The 25,579-nt window shown below is 47.9% G+C and overlaps 1 protein-coding gene across 1 annotated transcript; it reads left to right on the forward strand.

Annotated features, from left to right (window-relative positions):
- Positions 1–25,579, forward strand: LOC145714507 (A-kinase anchor protein 17B-like). Its single transcript, XM_081794040.1, has 6 exons — positions 1–318; positions 4,095–4,160; positions 18,623–19,391; positions 20,879–21,009; positions 23,363–23,493; positions 25,450–25,579. The coding sequence occupies exons 3-6, from the start codon at positions 18,639–18,641 to the stop codon at positions 25,464–25,466; spliced, it is 1,032 nt and encodes a 343-aa protein (XP_081650166.1). The 5' UTR covers positions 1–318; positions 4,095–4,160; positions 18,623–18,638; the 3' UTR covers positions 25,467–25,579.

Genomic DNA, 25,579 nt, shown 5'->3' on the forward strand with positions numbered 1-25,579 from the left:
GAGGGAGCCGGCGGACGGACGGGCGGGTGGGCGAGCCCGCTGCCGGGAGCCGGGATCCCGGAGTCGGGAAGCAGCCGCGGCGAGCTCGCCAGGGCCGCAGCGGGGCGAGGGGGCGCACGGGGCGTTGGCATCGGGGCGCGCGCGTGCGTCGCCGGCTTGGACGCGGCCATTCAACAGCTGGCCTCGCGGGCCACAGTCGCAGAGAGCGATCGAGAGCGTTGGCGGTTGCGACTGCGGCGGCCGGGAAGAGGCGGCGGCGGCGGTCCCGTTACCTCAGCGGAGACCCGAGCGGAGGCGCAGCGGCCCCTCAGGCTCCGGGTAAATGCCCTCCGCGGCTCTCGCTGACAGGCAGCCACGTCCCGCTGCGTCTCTCGGGGGGGGGGGGGGGGCCCGCCGGCCGCCCCGGCCTAGGCGAGGGGGGGGGCGGGGTGGGGTGGGGGGGGAAGCTCTGGTACCGCGCCGACCGGGCCACGAAGGACCCTCGGTGGAGATTGGGGAGGGGAGGCGCGGGAGGCCCGGGCCGCCCCACCTGCCCCCACAGAGTCGGGCTTTCCAGAGATGCGCCTGGGCTCTTCCCCTGGTCCTCTCCCTTCTCCCTGGACCGCGCCGCGCCTCCGCCGGGCCCCGGCGCCGCACTAGGGGGCGCTCAGGGGCCCCCTCAGGCCGCTGCTCCGGCAGAGGTCACTCGAGGCGCTCCCCCGGGGTCCGCCGGCGGCGGCTTCCCGCTTCTGGAAACCGAAGGTGCCCTCTTCTGTTCGAGGCGGGGGCCGGGGCCGCCCCCCCCCTTGCCCCCGCTGCCGCCCCCGCCCGCGTCCAGTTAACGGGGCCCCGCGGGTGACCGGGTCCCTTTGGCTTCAGGGACTTGTCAAGAGTGTCGCTTGAGGTGTTCCGGGGCGGCGGGTGGGATAATCCCTTCCCCTGTCTGACTGGGAGAGCCGGACTCCCTCCCAGGGCCCGAAGCACCGGGTCCCGAGCTGGGAACGGGGGGCGGGGGGGGCGGGGGGGGCAGGGGGACAGGGAAGGGGGGGCGGGGGGCAGGGGGCGGGGCGAGGGGAAGAAGCGGGGTGGGGAGGCCGAAGCTGTGGGAGAAACTGCCGTCCCCGAACTCGGGGCGGGGCGGGGGGGGGGGGGGGGAGACGGGGTAGCCTCGGCCCTGGGGACCCTCGGCTTTGCGTGTGGCGTCCTGCCCTTTTTGCCGATTTTTCGGAAGGCGGCCGTTCCCGGAGCACTTTTGATAGCGGCCGACCCTGAGGCGCGGCTCCCAGCGCCGGGGCGGGTCGCCTTGGGGGCCTTTTCGGTTTCTCGGGGTCTTTTCTCGTTTGAGGGTAAAGGTGTCGAGGGTCGCGCCCATTTGGGGTCGTTTGCCCGCCTGCCTCTGAGGTAACTTTCAAAGTTCGTGCCGTTGACCTAGCGTGAACTTGGGCGGCGCGGCTGGGGCGTTCATGCTGAGGAGATCCCCGCCTTGGGCTAATCTAGTTGGGATCCCCCAAGTTCTGGTTTTTCGGTTGCCTTTCTTTTTTTTAAAGCTATTTATTTATTTATTTATTTCTGAGAGAGAGAGAGAGAGAGAGAGAGAACAAGTGGGGGAGGGGCAGAGAGAGACGGGACAGAATCTGAAAGACAGAATCTGAAAGACGTTTCAGGCTCCGAGCTGTCAGCACAGAGCCCAAATGGGGGTGGGGGTGGGGTGGGGGAGGATGGGGGTCGGGGGAAGGTGGGGGGCTGGGGCTCGAACCGACAAACCGTGAGATCATGACCTGAGCCTAAGTCCGAGGCTTAACCGACTGAGCTACCCAGGCGCCCCTAAACCCACCCACTTTAAAGTGAAGCCCCTGTGCCCACCCACGTTATTTTTTTTAATGTTTATTTATTTTGGGGGGGCGGGTAGGGGCAGACGGGGGGGCAGAGGATCCGAAGCGGGCTCTGTGCTGACAGCAGAGAGCCCGATGTGGGGCTCGAACCCACAAACCGTGAGATCATGACCTGAGCCCAAGTCGGACGCTTAAGCGAGCGAGCCACCCAGGCGCCCCCTTTTGGTTGCTTTTTAAAGAATATGGCATTCCAGGAGTCACATTTTTCTGTGCCCTGCTTTTTTGGGCGGGGGGGGGGGGGGGGGGGTCTCTCAAAGCACGGAGTCACTGGAGGCATGGAGTAAATTGCATGAAGGGGTTTTTACCCCGACTCCTGTTAAGCGCAGAGAAAAGTGACAAGTGGAATAAGCCTGCTGGCCCCGGTGCCCAGGGAATCCCAGCTAGCATACATATCAGAGAATGAATGGCGCTGATTTGAGGGGGAGTAACACTGGGGGGAGGGGGTCTGCAGAGGCCATCTTAGCTCCTGTCGTGAGTCATGGGCTTTCCATGAGTCAAGGGCTGTCCCTGGGTCAGCCTTAGATGGGTGTGCTTCAGCCTGCACGATATTTTAAAAAGCCATTGAATTAGGGGTCAACAGTGAAAAAACCAAAAGATCTTGGGGCACCTGGCTGGCTCAGTCGGTGGGGCATGTGACTCTTGATCTCGGGGTTGTGAGTTCGAGCCCCACGTTGTGGGTAGAGATTACTTAAAAAGAAAAAGAAAGGTGGCACTGGAGGGTATGATGCTAAGGGAAATCAGTCAGTCAGAGAAAGAGAAATATCATGGGATTTCACTCAGATGTGGAATTTAAGAAACAAAACAGATGAACATAGGGGAAAGGAAGGAAAAATAAGATAAAAACAGAGGGAAGCAAACCATAAGAGACTCTTAAATACAGAGAACAAGCTGAGGGTTGCTGGTGGGGAGGTGGGGGGGGATGGGCTAAATGGGGGATGGGCATCAAGGAGGGCACCTGTTGGGGTGAGCACTGGGTGTTACAGTAAGTGACGAATCACTAAATTCCACTCCCAAAAGCATTATGACACTATATGTTAACTAGCTTGGATTTAAGTAAAATTTAAAAATTTTTAAAAAGATAAAAACTGAACGATTTCAATAAAAGTCAGGATTTCCAGTTTCTCTTGAAACACCAGAAGGCTTGGTCTGCATCTCGCCTGCGGAAGGCAGATGCTAACTGCTTTAGCGGGGGTCTGAGTGTTGCACATCCCCCCAGTCCTGGGACCTACCGGACCACTGACCCAGACCACCGCTTGAGGGAGACAAGCCCCCACTCGGGAAGATTCTAATTCGGGATTAGCTTCTTGTCCTACTGTGTAGTTAGAGAATTGCTGGACACGCAGCAGAGCTGACTCTGTGAAAGGCGAATAAACGTGCCACACGGGGATGTCGTGGGTGTCACCGGGGACGGTCTGATGGTCAGACTCTGAGCCCTATCCAGAGGTGGTAACCTCTCTTCTGGGCTGGGGTCTTAAAAAAATTTTTTTTTCAACGTTTTTTATTTATTTTTGGGACAGAGAGAGACAGAGCATGAACGGGGGAGGGGCAGAGAGAGAGGGAGACACAGAATCGGAAACAGGCTCCAGGCTCCGAGCCATCAGCCCAGAGCCTGACGCGGGGCTCGAACTCACGGACCGCGAGATCGTGACCTGGCTGAAGTCGGACGCTTAACCGACTGCGCCACCCAGGCGCCCCTGGGCTGGGGTTTTGAATCCCGCTGTGCTAGGGACCCAAAGAGGCATTTGGGCTGGCCTTGCCGTTCTCCTTCATCCTTCAAAAAAAAAAAAAAAAAAAAAACCCCATTAATCGAGAAGTCCCCGAAGGCACTCCATGTGTTCTGGATGAATAGGTGCGAGCCATTTCTGCCTTGCCATTTGGGGTGGAGCGTTCTCCCTTGGGTCGGTCTGTCCGGGCGCCGCAGGACGTCTAGCCCCCCTGACTCCCAGATTGCCACGTGGCAGCAGTGCCCTTCCCTGTGCCAGCCCCTGTGACAACTACAACCGGCTGTTCCTACGCGTGTGCCAACACTCTTGAAGGGAGCAGTTACCGGGACGTTCAAAACCCCCTGGATGCGGATCCCCAGGAATTCGAACACTCATTTCAAGCGAAAGGCTGTTCGAACCCTTTCTGCTTCTCGGTGACCCAGAAATATCCTCTGCTTCATCACTCACCGTTTTCTTCCTCGGCTTCCAGCTAATCGTCTTCATTCCTTTTTCTCTCTAGACTCCGACCTTCGAGGGCGACTTCTTGCCGTAGCCCCCAAAGTGTCTCAAACGGAATCGTCACTTGGTAGGTACACTTGGTTGATCTCGACGACATTCGCTCACTGATAGCCCTGAGGGCCTGAAGGGGCACACGGGCCTGCTTTTCAGCATCTCACTGTTCCTCTTTAGGTTTTCCTAGGTTAAGGTTTAGCACTCTGAAGTTCCCGCGACGTGCCAGGCACCATTCTAGGCCCTGAAGACAAACTGGTGACCCAGACAGAGGCCGGTGCCTGCCCTCGTGGAACTTCCAGACTAGGGGTGGGGGCGGGGCAGATAAAAACCATGTCAACCAACGCACATGATAATCGAGCATTTCAGTGTCACGCTGAAAATAAGATGGGGTGCTATGCTTCAGCATGACAGGGGGCGGGGGGGGAGGGCCGTGCTCTTTAAGATAGTGTTCTGGGAAGGCTTCTCTGAGGAGGTGGCATTTGAGCCAAATGTGAGAAATGAGAAGAAGCCAGCCGTGAGAAAATGTTAGGGGAGAGAGCACTTCAGCCAGAGGCGACCGCAAGTGCAAAGGCCCTGGGGAGTGAACGTGGAACTGTGAGGAACGGTAAGAAGGCTGGATGGAGAGAGAACAAGGGCAGTAGGGGAGAAGGGGCACACAGTGTGTTGAGCCGGGTGGGCAGGGGCCGGGTTTTGAGGGTAAGCAGTTTGAATTTTGTTCAGAGCATGATGAAAAGTCACTGGAGGGTTTTAAACAGAGTGGCACAATCCGACTTGAGGTTTAAAAAAAAAAATCGTTTTGACCGGCACTTAGCATAGACTCTATGGGGCAAGGACGACAAGGAGAGACTGGTTGGGAGGCTGTGGCAGTCATCCAGGTTCCAGATGGCGCTGGCTTGGACCCGGGGAGCAGCAGCGGTGATGGAGGTGGCCTTGGAACGTGGTAAAGGTGGGCTCAGAAGGACTTGCTGAAGGGTTGAACGTGAGGGGGAGGGAGGGGCAGGTCCTGGTTTTGAGCCTGAGCTCCTGGGAGGTGGGTGGCTGTGTTTAGGATGATGGGAATCGCTGGGTGGGGTGGGGGGTCAGTTTTGAGGTGGGGGGCAGTCGGGGGGGGCATGGAAATGAAGAGATCTGTTGCACTTGTTAGCTGGGGATGCGAACGAAACCTTCAGCTTGGAGACGTTGAATAGGCTGTTGAACGTCAGTGTAAGCTGGGGCCAACCTTTACTTTTTATTTAATTTAAGAAAAATGAGATGCGAATTCAAGCCACTTCAAGTTGCCGTTACCTACCAATAAAGGTAGCAGAAATAAAAATGGTAACGATCCAGTATCCGCAAGCCTCCAAGGGACCCAGGCACGTTAATACGGCTACGGTCGTGATAAATTGTCGTAATCCTTCACAAGAACAATTTGGCAATCTGTCATGAGCCCTATAAGCTCACTCCTGCCCCTTGACGTGGGAACACATTTTGAGGAAATAATTTGTTAAAAAATGTGTACAAAGATAGAGTGGTAGTGGTGCTCCTTTGGGAAGGGTAGTGCTCTTTCTCTTTTTTTTCTTCTAGAGAGAGAGAGAGAGAGAGAGACAGAGAGAGAGAGAGAGGGAGGATGAGCCAGGGAGAGGGGCGCAGGGAGGGAGGGGGAGAGAGAGAGAAGAGAGAGAGAGAGAGGATGAGCCAGGGAGAGGGGCGCAGGGAGGGAGGGGGAGAGAGAGAGAGAGAGAGAGAGAGAGAGAGAGAGGATGAGCCAGGGAGAGGGGTGGAGGGAGGGAGGGGGAGAGAGAGAGAGAGAAGAGAGAAGAGAGAGAGAGAGAGAGAGAGAGAGAGAGAGAGAGAGGATGAGCCAGGGAGAGGGGCGGAGGGAGGGAGGGGGAGAGAGAGAGAGAGAGAGAAGAGAGAAGAGAGAGAGAGAGAGAGAGAGGATGAGCCAGGGAGAGGGGCGGAGGGAGGGAGGGGGAGAGAGAGAGAGAGAGAGAGAGAGAGAGGATGAGCCAGGGAGAGGGGCGGAGGGAGGGAGGGGGAGAGAGAGAGAGAGAGAGAGAGAGAGAAAGAGAGAGAAAGAGAGAGAATTTTTACCAGGCTCCACACAGCACAGAGACTGACGCGGGGCTCGATCCCACGACCCTGGGATCATGACCGGAGCCGAAATCCAGAGTCAGACTCTCAACCGACTGAGCCACCCAGACGCCCCTGTGTAGTGCTCTTTCAATAATAATAATAAAAAAGATTAATTGGAAAGTGCAAATCCCTAGAGAAGGGGACTAGCTTACCAAATATATACTCAGTCTTTCTAGCACTTCTGTAGAGTTTCTCTCTATATGGAATTTCTACAGAAATTTGCTGTAGGCACGAAAAATGAGCAACGTGTTGACCCCCTCGACATCTGTTTTTGCTGTTTATGCTGAAAGTCGTAAATATACCGCTGTCTTATTTTTTTGAAACCATTCCATCCTCTTTTGACTTTGCACTTCTTTCTCCCTGGCAGTGTTCTGTGGTCAAGATGCCACAACACAGCAGGCTGCCATGAAGAGTTCACATGCATTGTGGCTTCTCCAATCTTTCCTTCCTTGATCACATTTTCGCCATAAGGTATTGGGCAATATCCTCTTCAGAGGACTCGTATTCAAATTAGTTTGCCTTGGGATTTTCAAAAGGTTGGGAAATACTGCTGCTTTGAGAAACTGCTTAGTTGTACCAAGCACCGGCTCGTGTAGAGGTTGCTTTTCCCCGGTAGGTGGCGACTTGCGGGCAGGGATTTTGCTGGTAATTTTCAGACAGTGAAGGTAAAACTGAGAAGTAAAACACGGGTGCCTTCGTGAAACGCATTGCCCACGGATAATGTCCTGACTGTTCAGTGAGTGAGACAAAAAGAAAGCTACTCAGCCGCATTGCTTTAAGTCCCTGGTAGCTTTTATTGTGTCACAAGAAGAGAAAGCAAGAAGTCTACTGTAGTAGCATTATGGTAAATTAATCCAAGATACAAAGTTGTGTTCCTGGCTGGAAGCGTCCGGAGAGGGGTGTTCAAGAATGTTTCTGGTGCTGAGAAGGGGGCAAAAGACCAAAGGTGTGGTCAGCTGGCTCTGCTCACTGCTGTGTGCTTATTTAAAAAAAAAATAGCTCCCCCCTCCCCACACCCCAAAAAATCTCCCTTGCTCCTGTCCTCACCAATATATAGAGTTATGTAAATCCATTTGCATGGAAAGGCCTGCTACAAGTCTTTCTTTGGGTTAATTTTTTTTTAGTGGCTTTAGAAACACTTTGCTTTTACAAACATTATCAGACAAAGGCAGCATTAGTATGACCTCTTGAAATAGGGACAAAAAAAATTAAGACTAGAACTGCCATGTGATCCAGCTAGTCTGCCAGGGATATTTATCTGAAGAATATGAAAACACTAATTTGAAAAGACAGGCCCTCCTGGATTTATTGCAGCATCGTTTACAATAGCCAAGATAGGAAACAACCTAACTGTCCGTTAAAGATGAATGGATAAAGATGATGTGGGAGATATGTATATGCACATACACACACACACACACACACACACAGTGGGATAGTACTCAGCCATAAAAAATGAGATCTTGCCATTTACGACAACGTGGATGGACCTTGAGGGTATTATGCTCAGTGAAATAAGTCAGAAGGAGAAAGACAAATAGCATAGGATTTCACTCATACGTAGAATCTAAAAACCAAACCGTATGAAAACAGGCAAACAAAACAAAGCAAAAACAAAGCCATAGACACGGAGAACAGATCAGTGGTTACCAGAGGGGAAAGGAGATGGGGGTTGAGCAAAAGGGGTAAAGGGGGTCAATTGTAGGGTGTTGGATGGTAATTAGACTTTTGGGAGTGATCGCTTTGTAGTGCATACACATGTCAAATTACAATGTTGTACACCTAAAGCTTACAGAATAAAACAATTTTCCTCCTATACCTTAGAACAGATTTTCTTTGAGTGCTGGCAGAAGAGATTCTCCCTCAGCAGGACTCCAGTATGGCCACTAATGTATCATTGCTGGATGGCTATGGCTCTCCCAAAGTCCCTTTTTGTCTGTTCCAAAAGCCCCCAGTGCCCCAATAAGCCCTCTAGGACCATCTTGATTTGGAAATTTAGTCATTCTGTGCGTCCTATATTGGCCCTATTCCTGTTATTGCAACACTGACTGCCACTCATTTTAATTATGTGACTTTTAGTTTTTTCAAGATCAGAGCATATGGTCAGCCTCAGTTTTAAAATTGCTGTTTGGGCTAATGACGTGTCAAAACACGTGAATATTTATCCATGACCTCTTGGCTGGAGAGCCAGGGAATATTTCTATTTGGTCAAGGCTCACTGGGACTGTGGACTAGCCAGGAGCCTGGAAATCGGCTAGGTTGCTTTGATCCATATACATCTCGGCTGCCCCACTGCCTATAAATATGTTGATACAATTTTATACATCTTCAATGCTTTCAAAATGACCAACTTTAAGGTTCAAAGGCCTGGAGAAAAAAGAAAGGCAGCAAAGAACTACTTTGAAAGAGGATATGGAGTTGTGCAGATGGTCCTATTTTTTTCCCCACTGTTTTTAAAAACATGCCTCGTTGAAATGGCTTTGCTGGCACTCTGATAGCAAATATTTATGAGTGTGAATAAAAGTGAGAGAGAATGAATGATGGACACTTATGCTTATGATTCAAATGCTTTTAAAGTTGTAAAGTTATACTTTTGATCGGAGAGCCCTGAGACGTAGCAGAGGAATCTCTCTAAGTATCTTCTGAGATGAAGGAAGGTATTAGAGGGACCTTGGATGCAGAATTTCTGGAATTTTCACTGCTGGTGAAAACAACCATTTTACACTTGTGACAGCATCTCAAGACTGGCTTCTTTTGTCTGTTCTCTTACGCTACTGCGATTTGGTCAGCTTTGCCGCTGGGTATACAGGCAAGGAAAAAGAGGCGGACAGATGACTAGAGAGAGCAGTCCTTTTCTCTGAGAATCTGCTAGAAATGTCCTGGCATTGGGAGCATGTTGAGTGAAATGCCTTGGTAAAGCTGTATACACAAGATACTGCTGGAATGCACGCTGTGTAAACATTGTCGAATGACTACAATGTTTTAAGGTTGGAGGAGCTCTCGTTTGCCTCTGCAAAGCTGTTAAAGAAGAGGTGGTCTCAGAAGTGTTGCTTTTAGGGGGGGCCTGGCTGGCTTGGTTGGCCGAGCATGTGACTCTTGATCTTGGGGGGTTGTGGGTTCAAGTCCCATGTTAGGTGTGGAGATTACTTAAAAATGAAATCCTTCAACGAAGCAAAACAAAAAGTGTTGCTTTTATTTATTTATTTTTGAGAGGGGAGAGGGTCAGAGAGAGAGAGGGAGAGAGAGAGGGCGAGGGAGAGGGAGAGGGAGAGAGAGAATCCCAAGCAGGCTCTGTGCTGTCAGCAGATAGGAGCTTGATCTCACGAACTGTGAGCTCATGACCCGAGCCGAAATCAAGAGTCTGACACTTAACTGACTGAGCCACCCAGGTGCCCCAATGTTTATTTATTTTTGAGAGAGAGAGAGAGAGAGAGAGCAGGGAGGGAGAAGCAGAGAAACAGGGGGACAGAGGCTCCGAAGCAGGCTCTGCGCTGACTGCAGTGAGTCTGATGTGGGGCTCGAACTCTTGAACCGCTAGATCATGACCTGAGCTGCAGTTAGTCAATCAACTGAGCCACGCAGGCGCCCCGATATATATTTTTTAGACACGTTTTTAATGGAAGTATAATTGACATGGAGCGTTGTATTAATCTCAGGTGTACAACATAATGACTCAATGACTTTATACGTTACTCAGTGCGCGGCACGATAAGTGTGGTCACCATCGGTCACCAAAGAGTGCTATTACCATCTTATTGACCATATTCTCCATGCCTCAGCCTTTTTATTATTGTTTTGTCATCCCTTTTTATTGATGCGTAGTTAACATACAGTGTTATATTCGTTTCAGGTGCGCAATAAAATGATCCAACAATTCCATACACCGCTCAGTGCTCATCGCCATAAGTACACTGTCAGTCCCCATTATCTATTTCGCCTATCCCCCCACCTGCCGCCCCTCTGGCAACCCTCAGTTTGTTCTCTGTGTTTAAGAGTCTGGTTTTCTGTTTGTCTCCTTTTTCCTTTCTTTGCTTTGTTTCTCAAGTTCCACATATGCGGTAATCCCAACCCGAAATTTTATCCTGGGGAAATCGTTCAACAGAAGTTTGACTCTAGATTCACAAAGATACATATTAACAATAATGGCCGGTGTTTATTAAGTGTTTACTGTGTGCCAGGCCCCATTTTTAAGCACTTTACAATGGCTCATTTAGTCCTTACATCAATTAAATGATACACTGTGGTGATACTTACGCTAAATTGAGCAGACTGACATATGGATGGCTTACACAGTTTGCCCAAAATTACAGCTAGTAAGTGGTGAGAGTTGGGATGTAAACCCGGGCAGTGTGGTTCTAGAACCCGCAATCTTATCCCTATACTGTATACTATAAAGGCATTACCCACAATAGAAACAAGGTGAAAATAACCCAGGCCCTCCACAAGAGGAATGGTTCTATCTGTTATGGTTCTATCAGTTCTGGTGAGGTTCTTCGTCAACGAAACATTTCCAAACAATACAGCATGAGCTTAAGACTATTCACATTCTTGGCATCATGCCCTGAAATTCTGATTCAGTAGGTCTTTTTCACTCTATTCTCTAAATGAGGGTGTCCCCCTGGGTTGTGTCCTTAGCCATCTTCTTTCTGGATTTCTCTTTACCCATATGTGGCAAGTTACAATTTCCAAATCACTTTCTCGTACATTATATCCCTTGATCCTTAAAGCCTCAGCTGACCCTATAATATTCTCCAGATACTGCTCCATTTCTCCTCCTCCTCCTCCTCCTCCTCCTGCTCTTCCTCTTCTCCTCCTCCTTCTTCAGCTGTACGCCCAGTGTGGGGCTTGAAGTCATGACCCAAGATCAAGAGTCACATGCTCTACTGACTGAGCCAGCCAGGCGCCCCTGCTCCATTTCTTAAAATCCTAATCTACACACCATCTCTGCTTCTCTACTTCTTTTAAACTCTTCAACTTAATACAATCTGGATTTTGCCCTCAACAGTCCACAAGACCATGCTTGCTAAGATCACCAGCAGCCTCTAATGCTGCCAAATTCAGTGGACACTTTTTTGGGGTGCCTGGCTGGCTTTGTTGGTAGAGAATGTGACTCTTGATCTTGGGGTTGTGAGTTCAAGTCCCACGTTGGGTGTAGAGATTACTTAAGAATAAAATCTTAAAAAATTTTTTAGTGGACACTTCTCTATTCTCCCCTTACTTGACCTCTTTAAAATTTTTTTAATGTTTATTTATTTTGAGAAAGAGACAAAGCATGAGCAGGGGAGGAGCAGAGAGAGAGGGAGACACAGAATCCAAAGCAGCCTCCAGGCTCTGAGCTGTCAGCACAGAGCCTGATGCGGGGCTTGAACTCACAAACCGTGAGATCATGACCTGAGCCAAAGCCGGATGCTTAACCGACTGAGCCACTCAGGTGCCCCAGTACCTTACTTGACCTCTTAAGAGTTGTCAACACCACTGACTAATCCTCCTTCTTGAAACACTTCTACATGTCTGGCTCCTTCTTCTGTCTTTTTTTTTTTTTTTAATTTTTTTTAACGTTTATTTATTTTTGAGACAAAGAGAGACAGAGCATGAACAGGGGAGGGACAGAGAGAGAGGGAGACACAGAATCTGAAACAGGCTCCAGGCTCTGAGCTGTCAGCACAGAGCCCGACGCGGGGCTCGAACTCACGACCGTGAGATCATGACCTGAGCCGAAGTCGGACGCTTAACCGACCAAGCCACCCGGGCGCCCCAGCTTCTTCTGTCTTCTTGCTGAGCCCTCCTCCTCATGCTGACTTCTAAATGTTAATTTTCCATGGGGATTGGTTCTATGTTTTCTCATTCCCAGAGGAGCTCATCTATACCTGTCATTTTATTTATTTTTTAAAAATGTTTTTTTAAATGTTTATTGATTTATTTTGAGAGAAAGAGAGAGAGTCAGAGAGAGAGGGAGAGAAAGAATCCCCAGCAGGCTCTACACCATCAGTGGGACCCCGATGCGGGGCTCGAACTCATGGAATCGTGAGATCATGACCTGAGCTGAAACCAAGAGTTGGATGCCTAACTGCTAAGCCACCGAGGCACCCCCCTCCTTTTCTTTTAAAGTGTATTCATTTATTGTGAGAGAGAGTTAACTGTTTATTTATTTTGAGAGAGAGAGAGAACGAGAGAGAGGGTGTGTGCGCATGGAGTCAGGGAGGGGCAGAGAGAGAGGGAGAGAGAGAATCCCAAGCAGGTTAGCCCTGTCAGCCCAGAGCCTGACGCAGTCTCGATCTCATCAACTGTGAGATCATGACCTGAGCCGAAATCGGGAGTCAGATGCTTAACGGACAGAGCCACCCAGGCGCCCCTACACCTGCCATTTTAAACATGATTTATTTGCTGAAGAATATTGCATATAGAAAAAAAAAAAAAACCAAAGGCACAACCAAAAGTTCAGGGAAAACCCAAGGCACAGCGAATAGTTGAGGGAAAGGTAGGTGAACAGGGACCCAGAAAGAAGGCTGAGGAGGACCAACTGGGAAAGTGTAAGGAAAGCCAGGAGAGTGTGGTGGCCCAGAAGCCAAAGGGAAAGCAAGCTTCAAAAAGGAACAAGTGCCAGCTCCTCACTGCGTTCACTGATGTACAGTCGGGAGACTGTCAAGAGCCACTGAAATTTTATAAAGAAGGAAGTCCTTGGTTAGCCAAAGGGCTATGCGGTAGAGTGGAACAATAAGCCAAAGGGAAACAGACAAGAAATCACATGGTCCCCAAGACAGATGAGAAAGTAGCAGCTTCTTTTTTTTTTTTTTTTTTTTTTTTTTTTTTTTTATTAAAATTTTTTTTTTTCAACGTTTTTTATTTATTTTTGGGACAGAGAGAGACAGAGCATGAATGGGGGAGGGGCAGAGAGAGAGAGGGAGACACAGAATCGGAAACAGGCTCCAGGCTCCGAGCCATCAGCCCAGAGCCTGACACGGGGCTCGAACTCACGGACCGCGAGATCGTGACCTGGCTGAAGTCGGACGCTTAACCGACTGCGCCACCCAGGCGCCCCGAAAGTAGCAGCTTCAATCCCTTAGCAGCTTCAAGAAGAAAATGGAGCCTGGCAACAATACCAAAAAAAAAAAAAAAAAATCTAGTGCCTCAGTGGACCATAGGTTCATTGTGAACTGACATATGCCTCAGTATTTTTAAAAATTAAGATTGGAAAATTAGCTCCCTATTCTGGGCGAGTATTTTAAGATGAAATATTCATGAACATTTAATTTTAAAGCCCATGAACAACAGGGAAAGATATGAGGACAACTGTCTAATTCATTATTGTTACTATTTGGGGGAGCCAGGAGTTGGCCGTGGGGATTTTATTTTATTTTTTAAAAGTTTATTTATTTGTTTAAGTCATCTGTACACCCGGCCTGGGGCTTGAACCCACCACCCCGAGATCAAGAGTCACGTGCTCCTCCGACTCTGGTTGGGGGGTGGGGGGCCCTGCGTTGGGAACTTTAAAGGGGGTCATTATTATTTGTTTGTTTGTGTTTTTAAGACCAATCTTGGGAAGGTCAGAAAATAGCTTAGGTGCTTCCTAATCCAGGTGTAGGGTCTTGTCCCTGGAGAAAGAGCTGAGAACAATACTCTAGAGCAGAGAGGTCAAGGACTAGCACGCCAGAGAGTCCTGCAGATGTGTTTATTTGTACTCTGCACTGCTTTTAAATCGTTTAAATTGATTGCCAACATCTGAAAATCAGATTTCACGGAAGGACCTGGGTTTCTGGTGCTTCTGGAAAACACGGGCGTTCTGGCCGATCCCGGCCCTTCTTCCCTCATTGCAGCTGGAGTTGAGGAGGACTTGCCCTTTGAGATTGGCCCGTTCCTCAGTCTCTGCTCAGTTTACTTTGTTCACTGAGACCGTCTTGCTGTTGGCTGTAGTTATCCGAGTTATGGCTTCTGCTGTAGAATTTACTGCTTATTTTCGCTTCAGTGTGAGACGGAAGCGATAGCCAGTTTTTTGAAAACTGTCAAAAACACGGTTCATCAAACACTTTAAAATGGTATTTGGCTCATTTCTCTCCAAACTTGATAAGAGCCTTTTTTTTTTTTTTTTTTTTTTTTTTTACACTTCAGGAAAGTGGAGAGATGTGGGTAAAGTATAGAAATTTGTTTTGTTATGTAGAAATCATCCTTGTGAGGGGTGTGAGGCATATGTTAAATCTCAAAACGGTGATGATTTTTAGTCGTCTTTGTGAATTTAATTTTAAGTAGAAGAAATTTTTAAATAAGATCTATTTATACTGGTCATAATTTAAAAAAAAATTTTTTTTAACGTTTTTATTTATTTTTGAGACAGAGAGAGACAGAGCATGAATGGGGGAGGATCAGAGAGAGAGGGAGACACAGAATAGGAAGCAGGCTCCAGGCTCTGAGCCATCAGCCCAGAGCCCGACGCGGGGCTCAAACTCACAGACCGCGAGATCGTGACCTGAGCTGAAGTCAGATGCTTAACTGACTGAGCCACCCAGGCGCCCCTATACTGGTCATAATTTTAAACAAGTGACTAAAAATGCATCTATTAAAAGTTTGATTAAATCAGTAAATGTTTCATTAAAAACTACTTTCCAAAAAAATCATAACTCAATTTCTGGACTTTATTCCTGTGCATACATAATTTGCACAAAATTATATCCAAATGACACTGTAATAAGTGGCTTTGAGCAGGTTTGATTTTGTTTTTTAAAGTAGGCTCCCTGGCCAATGTGGGGCTTGAACTCATGACCCTGAGATCAAGAGTTGCATGCTCTACCAACTGAGCCAGCCAGACGCCCATGCTTTTTTCTTATTTTAAATTATTTCTCTAAGATAAGTTTCTAGAGCAGGTTACTTGATAAAGGAGATGAGAATTTTTATGATTCTTGGTTTGTTTGGCTAAATTATTCTAGAAAAAGATGATTTACATGGTCTCTAGCGAGATATGAAGATGCCTGTTTTTTTCTTCCCAAAACTCTCCCAGGAATTGGCTTTTATAACTTTTTATTCATTTGTGTAAAGACTATTAAATGGAATTGTGTATCTATTTAGTGTTGAGAGAGAGAGAGAGAGAGAGAGACAGAGCGCGAGCAGGGGAGGGGCAGAGAGAGAGAGAGAGAGGGAGACACAGAATCCGAAGCAGCCTCTAGGCTCCGAGCTGTCAGCACAGAGCCCGACGCGGGGCTTGAACTTATACAAATCAGAAGATCATGACCTGAGCTGAAGACGTACGCTTAACCGACCGAGCCACCCAGGTGCCCTTGTAATTGTATATCTTGAAACGAATTAAGAGTTTGATATGTGTATCAGTTAGCTATTGCTGTATAACAAACCATCCCCAAACTTAGTGGCTTAAACAATAGGGATTTATTATTTCTCACAAGTCTATAGGTTGGCAGGACTGTTGTACTTGCTCATGTGTCAGTGGTCAGTTGGTGGGTTGGCTGGGGGCTGGCTGGTCTAGGACATCTTCCAAAACCAAGAGTCAGACGCTTAACCAACTGAGACACCCAAGCGCCCTGACTCTATCTCTTGATAGCAGTAACTCAAAGTCACATCGCAGAGTGTAGATACGGGGCTGGGTGGGAACTTGCGATTACTTTTACAACTCTTATACCACCACATTCAAATGAATGTTGTCCTTCAAAGTTGTCATCCTTCAAATCTCTACACTCATTCCAACGATGTACCCACGAATTAAAAAAGCAAGAATCAGAGCCTTCATTAGAATCTCCTTTTTTTGGGGGGGGGGGCGGTTATAAGCCAATTAAGAAAATCAGTTTGTTCTTTGTAGTCAACCATTTTATTCAATGTTCTTGATTCTAGGTAATTTTTGATAATTTCTAAATATCAAATCCATGAGAAAAGAGTTTCAAAATTGACCCCCGTCAAGGCTATTTAAAAGAATGTAACCCAGACTTTGAAATCGATCCAAAAGGAAGCATTCTGAAATGTTTAAAACAAAGGCTTGTCGCTGGAATAAATGGGGAGAGCGTGACAAACCCGATCACTTTGAAGTGGTTACTCTGTGTGCATTTTTTCTGGAAGGTTTTTTAAAAGCTGTTGCTTTGAATTAGGTTGTGTAAACAAATACCTATTGACTGTAGATGAATTTGGGAGTTCTGTGTATCTTAGTTGAATATCACATTAATTTTTTTCCCCTAAAGGAGCTTAGTGTTGACTCTCACTTAGGTTGCACGTTGCAGCAAAGTAACTGGATTTTTTTCCTCATTTTGCTATTTAGATAATGTTTTTGGAGAAAGAGAGCGTGTTTGTTTTCATAACACCCCAGTTCAGTGTTGCTATTATAAGAATTTCTAAGAACCTTAATATCTTAGATATAACCTTTGGGGGCCTTTAAAAAAACAGTCTACGCAAACTTTGTCTCCTCAAGGAAATTGACTTGGACTGTCCTTTATGGACAGTTATTAAAGAATTATGTACCTACAAAGTTAACCAAGATTTAGTAGTGGATTTTGTGTTAGAATTTCTATCGTCTGGCCATGTATGCTTGAGTCTAAACCTCTCAGAAGTTGACATTGGAAGTTGACATAAAACATGAGAAACTCAGGCTTTATAGACTCTAGAAATGTCCACTTTAGAAAAAACTCCTTTATTGGAAAGTGCTATTTGAAGTCAGCAAAGAGGAGCAGAAATCCTTGATTCCCAGTATTTGTAATCTTACTCACCTTGGGGCAGCTTAAAAGAGTTTGTTGACAGGAAATGCCAGCAGGCACTCATGTTTGGGGGATTTTTAGGTCAAGGGCAAATTCACTTGGTCATTCATTAGAAGAGGATGGTTCTTCTGCATTTGAACTTAGAGTTCAGTTTAGTTCATGTCAATAGACTGGGAGCATACGAGTGGGTATGTCCACGTAAGACCTAGAAACCAACCTGGACCAAGGATGCTAACAGGTGCGTGTTCCCGAATGTGCTATGGGTGTTTTACCCTTGCCTCGTTTCTGTAGTACCCCCAGCCAGTTTTTCTGGGATTTGACCTTTGAGATCAATCATGCAATAGATTGGAGATTTGGAATCTTGGGGTCTCAATGTATGGGCAAGTCACTGAATTTTTCTGAATCCGTCTGAATTTCCCTATCTGTAAAACAGGCATGAAAATTCTTATAGGTTGCTTCGTGAATCAAATGAGATCAAATAACACTTTTGCCACAAATAAAGAATCATCATAGCTTGTGTTTATTGAGAACTTCCTTTGTGCCGGGCCCTATTCTTAAGCTTTCACATGTACTTGCTCATTGAATCCTCTCAGAAATCCTAGAATCTCAATTTTTCAGTGAAGGAAACTGAAACACAGTACAGTTGGCCCTTGAACAACACAGGTTTGAACTGTGCGGGTCCATTTATACACGGATTTCTTTGCGATCAATACAGTACAGTACCATAAATGTATTTTCCCTTATGATTTTCTTTTCTTTTCTTTTTTTTTTAATGTTTATTTATTTTTGAGAGAGGGAGAGAGACAGAGCGTGAGTGGGGGAGGGACAGAGAAAGAGGGAGACACAGAATCGGAAGCAGGCTCCAGGCTCCGAGCGCTCAGCTCAGAGCCGGATGCGGGGCTCGAACTCACAGACTGTGAGATCATGACCTGAGCCGAAGTCGGATGCTTAACCGATGGAGCCACCCAGGCGCCCCTTTTCTTTTCTAAGTTTATTTATTCACTCAGAGAGAAAGAGAGAGAGTGCGCAAGTGGGGGAGGGGCAGAGAGAGAGAGAGAGAGAGAGAGATTGAGAATCCCAAGCAGGCTCCTCACTGTCAGCACAAAGCCCAGCGTGGGGCTCGAACTCATGAACCGTGAGATCATGACCCGAGCCGAAGTCAGACACTTAACCGACCGAGCCACCCAGGCGCCCCTTCTTCTTCTTTTTTTTTAAAGTAACCTCTACACCCAATGTGGTGCTCAAACTCAGAACCCCGAGATCGAGAGTTGCATGCTCCACTGTCTGAGCCAGCCAGGCGCCCCCATTTTTTTCCTTCCTTCTGATTTTCTTAAGAACATTTTCTTTCCTCTAGCTTCATTGTAAGAATACAGTGTATCATCCATATAACATGCAAAATATGTGTCCCTCGATTGTTTCCGTTGTTGGTAAGGCTCTGGTTGACAGTAGGCGATTGGTAGTTGGGTTTGGGGGCAGCCAAAATGATGCGTGGATTTTCAACCGCATGAGGGTGAAGGGGGTTGGTGCCCCTCACCCCCGTCCTGTTCAAGGGCCAACTGTATACGGAAACTTTGAACCCCCTAAAACACATTAAACGAATGCGAGCTATTGTCTTCATTCTTCCCAAAGTGCGCTTTCCCCTATCGGTTGAACTGAAGTCCAGGAATGCTAGCAGCCTTCGAAGTCCAAATCCGTGTTTGCTCCATCTGTATGAAAATGTTCTCTCTCACCCTCTAAGGTCTCCGGGGGCTACCATGACGGTCACCGTGGTGTATGATAACTCTGAGGCCACAGAGCTCTGTGCAGCTCAGCACCTCTACCTCAAGCCCATAGCAAAACTGATGATCAATGTATTGCTCCCAGAGAGCTCAGAACCCATGAGACCCTTCTCCAACTGGGAAGTTCTCGACCAGCTTAAGAGCCTAATTTGCCCTGATCAGTTCACCACAGTTCGGCTCTCTAAGAGTACCAAGGACTTCATCCGGTTCGAGGGGGAGGCCGAAACGCGAAGCCTGGTTCAGATCTTGAAGGCAAAGTTACATGGAAAGATCATCAAGCTACACGGTTTGAAAACAGACTTAAAAGTAGTGGCTACAGACGCCCAGGGAGAGTGGGAGCGCTTCCCCAGGGAGAAGGAGGCCTCATCGAGTGATGGGACCGAAGAGCAGGACCAGGATAAGAGCCCCGACTCTATATATTTTGAAGGCTTGCCCTGCAAATGGTTTGCACCTAAAGGTTCCAGTGGGGAGAAGCCCTGTGAAGAGGTCCTCCGGGTGGTCTTTGAAAGCTTTGGGAAGATCAAGAATGTGGATATCCCTATGCTAGACCCCTACCGAGAAGTGACGACTGGTGGGAACTTCGGGGGTTTCGGCTTCGGCTTGCAGACGTTTGAGGCCTTTATTCAGTACCAGGAGTCGACGGACTTTGTAAAAGCCATGGAGTCCCTTCGAGGTATGAAGCTAATGCTCAAAGGAGATGATGGGAAAGCTCTGGCCTGTAACATCAAGGTAAGAAGGAGCCAGAATTTCTTTCATTTCCCACTGTCCAGGTGGTCCTGAGCAAAAGCTGGAAGGAAGCATCTAAAATAAATTTCCTTAGACCCCACCAGGCTCTGATTGACAGCTAATGTGGAGATTTGTGTTGTCACTAATAAATGGATGTTTAGGAATAAAAATAATCCGGATTGGAACATTCTCTGCTAGCAGGCATGCTGCTGGCCGGGGTTTTATTATTATCCGGGGTTCTGCCCTAACTTCTCCAGGGCACTGAAGAATTCCTCTGGCCCTTATGGAACTGTCTCGTATGCCTGTTCTATTTGACAAGTTGCTGAGAGAGAGGGATACATGCAGTTTGAAACCACAGGAGAGCGGTTTACTCCCTCTGTCCTCTTGGGGCAACAGCTTACATTTTCAGGATGTCTGTCAGGTAAATTGTTGGAACGTAACCTCAACAAGCTCGGATGCTTTCCTTTCAACATCATCCTGTCTGTCCAGTCATGCCACCTCATCGATGTCTGAATGCTTGGCCATCTTCTTAGAGAGAGTGCGTCCAAGTGGGGGAGAGGGGCGGGGGGGGGAGAGGGGGAAGGGGGGAGGGAGGGAGAGAGAGAGAGAGAGAGAGAGAGAGAGAATGAGAATATCTTAAGCAGGCTCTACACTCAGCGCAGAGTCCAACCTGAGGCTTGATCCCACAACCCTTTGATCATGACCAAAATCAAGAGCCAGACGTTCAACCAACTGAGCCACCCGGGCACCCCTAAAATCTATCTTTTTAAATTAGGAGCTATTCAGCCAGACAAAAGATATAACACGTACCATGGTGACCACCCATGTACCCATTGCCCGGCTTACAAAAGAAAACATCACCAGTGAGATGAGACCCCATTCCCCTTGCTCCCCTCAAAGATAGCCATGATTGTGAGTTTGGCGTTTATCATTCTTGTGTATATTTAAAGGGCTAGTTCTGTCTCCTTTTATTTTTCGAGCAAATTTGTTTGTAGTGCCTCGATCTGACTTTCACTTTATTTTGAGATTTGCAAAGTAGCTTAATAATCACTGTAGTCCGATGTCTGTATCCCATTAGGTCAGTTTTCTTGCCTCTTCGCTCCCCGCCCCCTCTACTCCCCCCCCCCCCATATTTTGACTGTTTTTGTCTCTGATGATTAAACAAAAATACACGAACTCAGTCGATTGCTATAAAAAACCAGAGGTAATATACTCACATCCCTCAGACCCTGTGCCCAAAATGACACCGTGATGCCATCTATAGCTATATTAGAGCTCCTCAAGGGTTCTGCCAAAGGAAATTCTACAGGGCCGTTTGGCAGGGGACCACGAAGCAGTGGAACCATCTGGACACTGGGATGCAGAGAGGGCATTTTGAACTCCTTGGGTTTTGGATGGTAATGTACATACCAGTTCCATCTCACTGGCCTGGGACATACCCAGCCAGCTGGCAAACTTTTCTAACGAAGCTCTGCATTGTTTGTGGGCAGGTTATGTTTGATAGGACCAAACATTTCAGCGAAGGAGCCATAAGGAGGAGAAATCAAGAAAGGCTAAAATTACAAGAACTAGAGGAAGAAAGGAAAAAAGAAAAGAGGAGAGACGAGGAAGAGGCTGCGAGGTGAGGAGGCCGACTTTAACAAAGAGGGTTTTTCACTTCCGATGAGTGGATTTTTCCCTCTGGGTGAATAGGTGACAATGGGGGGGGGGGCAGTAGGTATTGCTGCAGATGGGAAAACTCTGTGGAAGCCTATAGTCTTCTGACGGTGCTGCTACAAAACCAAAATGGCCAAACAACTGAAAACAGGAAACTTAAAAAGAAGGTTCTCAGGGAGAACAAGTAATGAGCTAGATTAAGATATCTGGGAAGAAAGGATTAAAAACAAAAGGATCAGGGGCTTTTATAATGAAAATCCTAGCCCACCAAATTAACAACTATACCAATTTACCCCCGCTTTACCAAATTTTACCTTGCCTACCAATTTAAATAAAAACAAATTCTTTTTAGGACTGGAAAAGATTTTCTTCCACAAAATGCTCAGCAGTCAAACCAACTGATGGGCAGGAAGGCATGTATTTCTTGGCATTCTATTTCCTGTTGGCCTAAGGTCTTTCGGTGAATTTAAGGAGCCCCCACGTTTATTTCTTTGAGCTTCTCCTTGTCTTGAAATTAGGGACTTGGGCCTAGAAAGGGCTATTGGATTGCCAAAGGTTTGCCAAGAAGGTACAAATGGGCTGGAACTACAGGGCTCTCAAAACAAGTCTTACGTGGGGCGCCCGGGTGGCTCAGTCGGTTAAGCGTCCGACTTCGGCTCAGGTCATCATCTCACAGTTCCAGGAGTTTGAGCCCCGCACTGGGGTCTGTGTTGACAGCTTGGAGCCTGGACCCTGCTTCAGAGTCTGTGTCTCCCTCTCTCTCCACCCCTCCTCCGTTCACGCTTTGTCTGTCTCAAAAATAACATAAACATTAAAAAATTAAAAAAAAACAACAAGTCTTACCTCTTGGCCCCTCCACTTCCACGTTTATTCTTGCAGTCTTTCATGTGAATTATAGCTGTTCAAAAAAGGAGAGAAAGAGTACCCCTTCATGGACCTTTCACTTTTTTGGCTGGTGGGGTAATATGAGTTGATTGAGATCATGTCTGTGAAACTTGGCCAGAAATTGAGCCAAGGTAACTATCGCCCCAAGTTTCTGGACAAAACATGCAGTTTAGATAATCCTTCAGCTTTTGGCTAAGTCCTCACTCAGGTAACTGTCCCTTCTTTCTCCTTCCCCACGTTTCCATAAGGGCCTAACCAAAACAGTTTCATTTTTCAGAGAACAGCTATAAACAAAGCCCATATTCTTCTTCTTTTTTTAAGTTTATTTATTTATTTTGAGAGAGAGAGAGAACGAGAACGAACACAAGCAGGGAAGGGGCAGAGGAGAGAATCCCAAGCAGGCTCCACGCCATCAGCGCAGAGCCCAACTCGGGGCTTGAACTCACGAACCGTGAGGCCCTGACCTGAGCTGAGATCAAGAGCCTCGCGAACCGTGAGGCCCTGACCTGAGCTGAGGTCAAGAGCCTCGCGAACCGTGAGGTCCCGACCTGAGCTGAGGTCAAGAGCCTCGCGAACCGTGAGGTCCCGACCTGAGCTGAGGTCAAGAGCCTCGCGAACCGTGAGGTCCCGACCTGAGCTGAGATCAAGAGCCTCGCGAACCGTGAGGTCCCGACCTGAGCTGAGATCAAGAGCCCAACGCTTAACTGACTGAGCCACCCAGGTGCCCCAAAGCCTGTATTTTTCTAAGCCAGTATGTTTTTATGATCGTGTACTGTGTTAAGTACCAGTTCTCATCCGTAAGATTTTCTGAGTGCCTTGACTTCCCTGTTTTATAAGCCAAGGTGAAGTCAACTCCACGGAAGGTTTTGATCTCAAGAGAAATGAAATCAGCACTGTGACAGCTGAGTCCACAAGCTGGACTGCTTGTGGTTTGAGAAAGTGGGGACTTCTAGAAGCCCCTCCTTTGAATTCTGTAGCCTTCCTTTTGTACACTCTCTCCTGTACATGCTTCTAACCAACCAGCTCAATTTTGTGTCCTTCTGTTTTGACTGATGCACATGGAGCCTTTTTTTTTTTTTTAAGTTTATTATTTTGAGAGGGCGAGATCAGGGGAGGGGCAGAGAGGGAGAGGGAATTCCAAGCAGGCTCTGCGTTGTCAGCACAGAGCCCGATGCAGGGTTCGAACTCACGAACCATGGGATCATGACCTGAGCCGGAATCAAGAGTCAGAGGCTTAACTGACTGAGCCACCCCGGTGCCCCATGCATGGTGTCTTATTCCCTAAGTTGTCTGTGTCAGGCCCTGGGGTTAGCGCTGAGTGATTCCTGGAAACCTAAATGATCCGTCCTCCCCGGGCAGTGGGGAGGGAGCTGGAAGGAGAGCAAATGCCTAATAGATACCTTCTGAATGACTGAATCTTCATCATTGTCCAGGAAAAGAAAAGAGGAGGAGAGGAGAGCCCAGGAAAAGAGGAGGAGGGCCAGGGTCAGGCGGCGAGCCCTAAAGGAAAGAGACAGACACCGGCAAAGGAAACAGAAGGAGCCAGCCAAAGCTGAAGCTGCGCGTGAGCCCGACTCTTGGGAAGAGTGGGAGGAGAGGAAGTGCCTGCTGGCTCAGAGGAGGGGGGAGGCCCTTCGGTTGCTACGCGTCCTCTTGAGGAAAATTGCAGTAAGGCTCTTTCTCGATCAGCCATCACTTTTGGTAGGTACTGATCTTTCTGAGGCACACTTCTACGCTGAAGCAGTGGCCTGTTTCAAATCGACTCCATGGAAGACTCTTTGCCTTCCTTGGGATTCGTTTTCAATAGGCTGATCTCCAGTAGCCCAGTTGTGGATTTGCGAAAGAGGTACCCAAATTGTCCAAAGCACTTGTGTCTCACCCTTACCGTCTGGCACACTGTGTGTTCCCGAACTCCAGGATGGTCTGACCCAGAGCCCTATAGCTAGTATATCTTCTCTGAGTTTCTCATGGATATAACGGAAGGCGCCAGGGCGAGGGAAGGGGTGTTAGGTTGGTGGCCTTCCATCAACTTGTCCGTTCATCTGCAACAGGTTTGGATGGGAAGGAAGAACCTTGAACAGAGACCTTAGGGTAGCAGGCTCATGTTAGTCTAGTCTTAAACTATTTGCTAAGGAATTTCCCACATCACAGAGCAATTGTTTTGTTTGGAGAGTTTCCGTTTTGGAGTTTTGGGTTTTGTGGTTGTTGTTGTTGTTGTTGCTTTTGGTTTTTGCCCCACTTTACTGACCTCCTAAAGATAACCAGGCTCCACAGATATCCTGGAGTGAAGGTCAGAAAGGTTCCCAAATTATTAATTTAAAAATGCATATTCAGTGTTTTTATTTTATTTTATTTTATTTTTTTGAGAGAGAGAAAGAGCAAGAGAGAGAGAGAGGGAGAGCAGGGGAGAAGCCGAGAGAGAGGGAGACAGAGGATCCAAAGCAAGCTCCTCGGTGACAACAGAGAGCCCCTTGCGGGGCTCGAACTCATGGACAGTGAGATCAGACCTGAGCTGGATTTGGACGCTTTACCGACCGAGCCCCCCAGGCGCCCCTTCAGTGTTTTTAAAGACCAAGAGTAAATGGCATCAGTATCAGAGCGTTACCTTGATGCGTATCTGGATACCCAGCCTTTCTCTCATTAGTGTGGACAACCGACCCGAGTGAAATTGAGATCACAAAACTCTCACATAGACTTTCTAATAAGGCTAGCTGAATCTTTTAATTTACCTTACTGATCTCTGGGGGCGACCCCTTTTTAAGAATTTACCTTTTTAAACGTGTGTGGTGCCTAATTCTTGGCCCCACTGATGCCACATACTGATTGCGTGCAGTCCTCAGGTTTGAATCCCGGGTAACGGGTGGGCACTGTCCCGATTGACGCGAGCTGTCAGTGAGGGCACGGGGCACGCTCTCCCCGCGGGGTGGGGCCTGTGGGCGGCACCTTTAACCTGCCCTTTGGTTGTGCAGAGCAGACAACACAGACAGAACCACTGGCATGGCCGTGTTTTCTACCTGTCATCTTGCTTCTGAATGAAGCAGGTGAGAGGGGACAGCTCAGGGATACCCTCCCCTACAATCCACGGGAAGAGGCTGGAATGGAAAACAGAAAGGCGGTTCATCTTTTAGGCCAGGCGATTCCCTTTTAGACACACATTTCACCCATCAGTCTCTTCTTGTTCTAGGATTTTCTGGGAAGGCTGTAGAGCATTTCTTCTTTTACTATCCCCAGCCCCTAGCGTAAGACCCGGAACAGTAAATACTCACCAGTCTGTGCACATATAAAGAAAAGGGTCGTGTGCTCTGAAGGTGTGTAAACGGTCGAGCACAGACCCAGTGTGTGCGTTAGCCCGAGACACTTCATTCGTACCTCTTCGTTCCTCAGTGCGATGTTGTTCCTAGTCTGGATCCACCTTACAGCTTAGAAACCACTTCAGAACCATGCCAGAAAGCCCAGTTTTCTTTGAAATGTTTAAACCGTTACAGTTTTCATGTGAGATGTTTAACCTTTTTCTTTAAAGGAATCCACCCAGTTTAACCCACAGGGGGTAGACGATCCAAGCCCCAGAGCGAACCATACTCCAGGGAACATGCTGGAAACTCTGAAGAAAGAAGAGCTACACAGTCAGTACCTTCAGAATCAAGAAGGAA

This window comes from Panthera onca, chromosome X (genome assembly GCF_046562875.1).
Source record: "Panthera onca isolate mPanOnc1 chromosome X, mPanOnc1 haplotype 2, whole genome shotgun sequence".
In the NCBI taxonomy this organism is placed as follows: Eukaryota; Metazoa; Chordata; class Mammalia; order Carnivora; family Felidae; genus Panthera; species Panthera onca.

What these genes read in the sequence shown, in the direction of transcription:
- LOC145714507 (XM_081794040.1), top strand. Translation starts at nt 18,639, where the DNA reads ATGACGGTCACCGTGGTGTATGATAACTCTGAGGCCACAGAGCTCTGT. An exon ending in CTCTGGCCTGTAACATCAAG is followed by an intron (nt 19,392 to 20,878) that starts GTAAGAAGGAGC and finishes GTTTGTGGGCAG; the next exon opens with GTTATGTTTGATAGGACCAA. An exon ending in GACGAGGAAGAGGCTGCGAG is followed by an intron (nt 21,010 to 23,362) that starts GTGAGGAGGCCG and finishes ATCATTGTCCAG; the next exon opens with GAAAAGAAAAGAGGAGGAGA.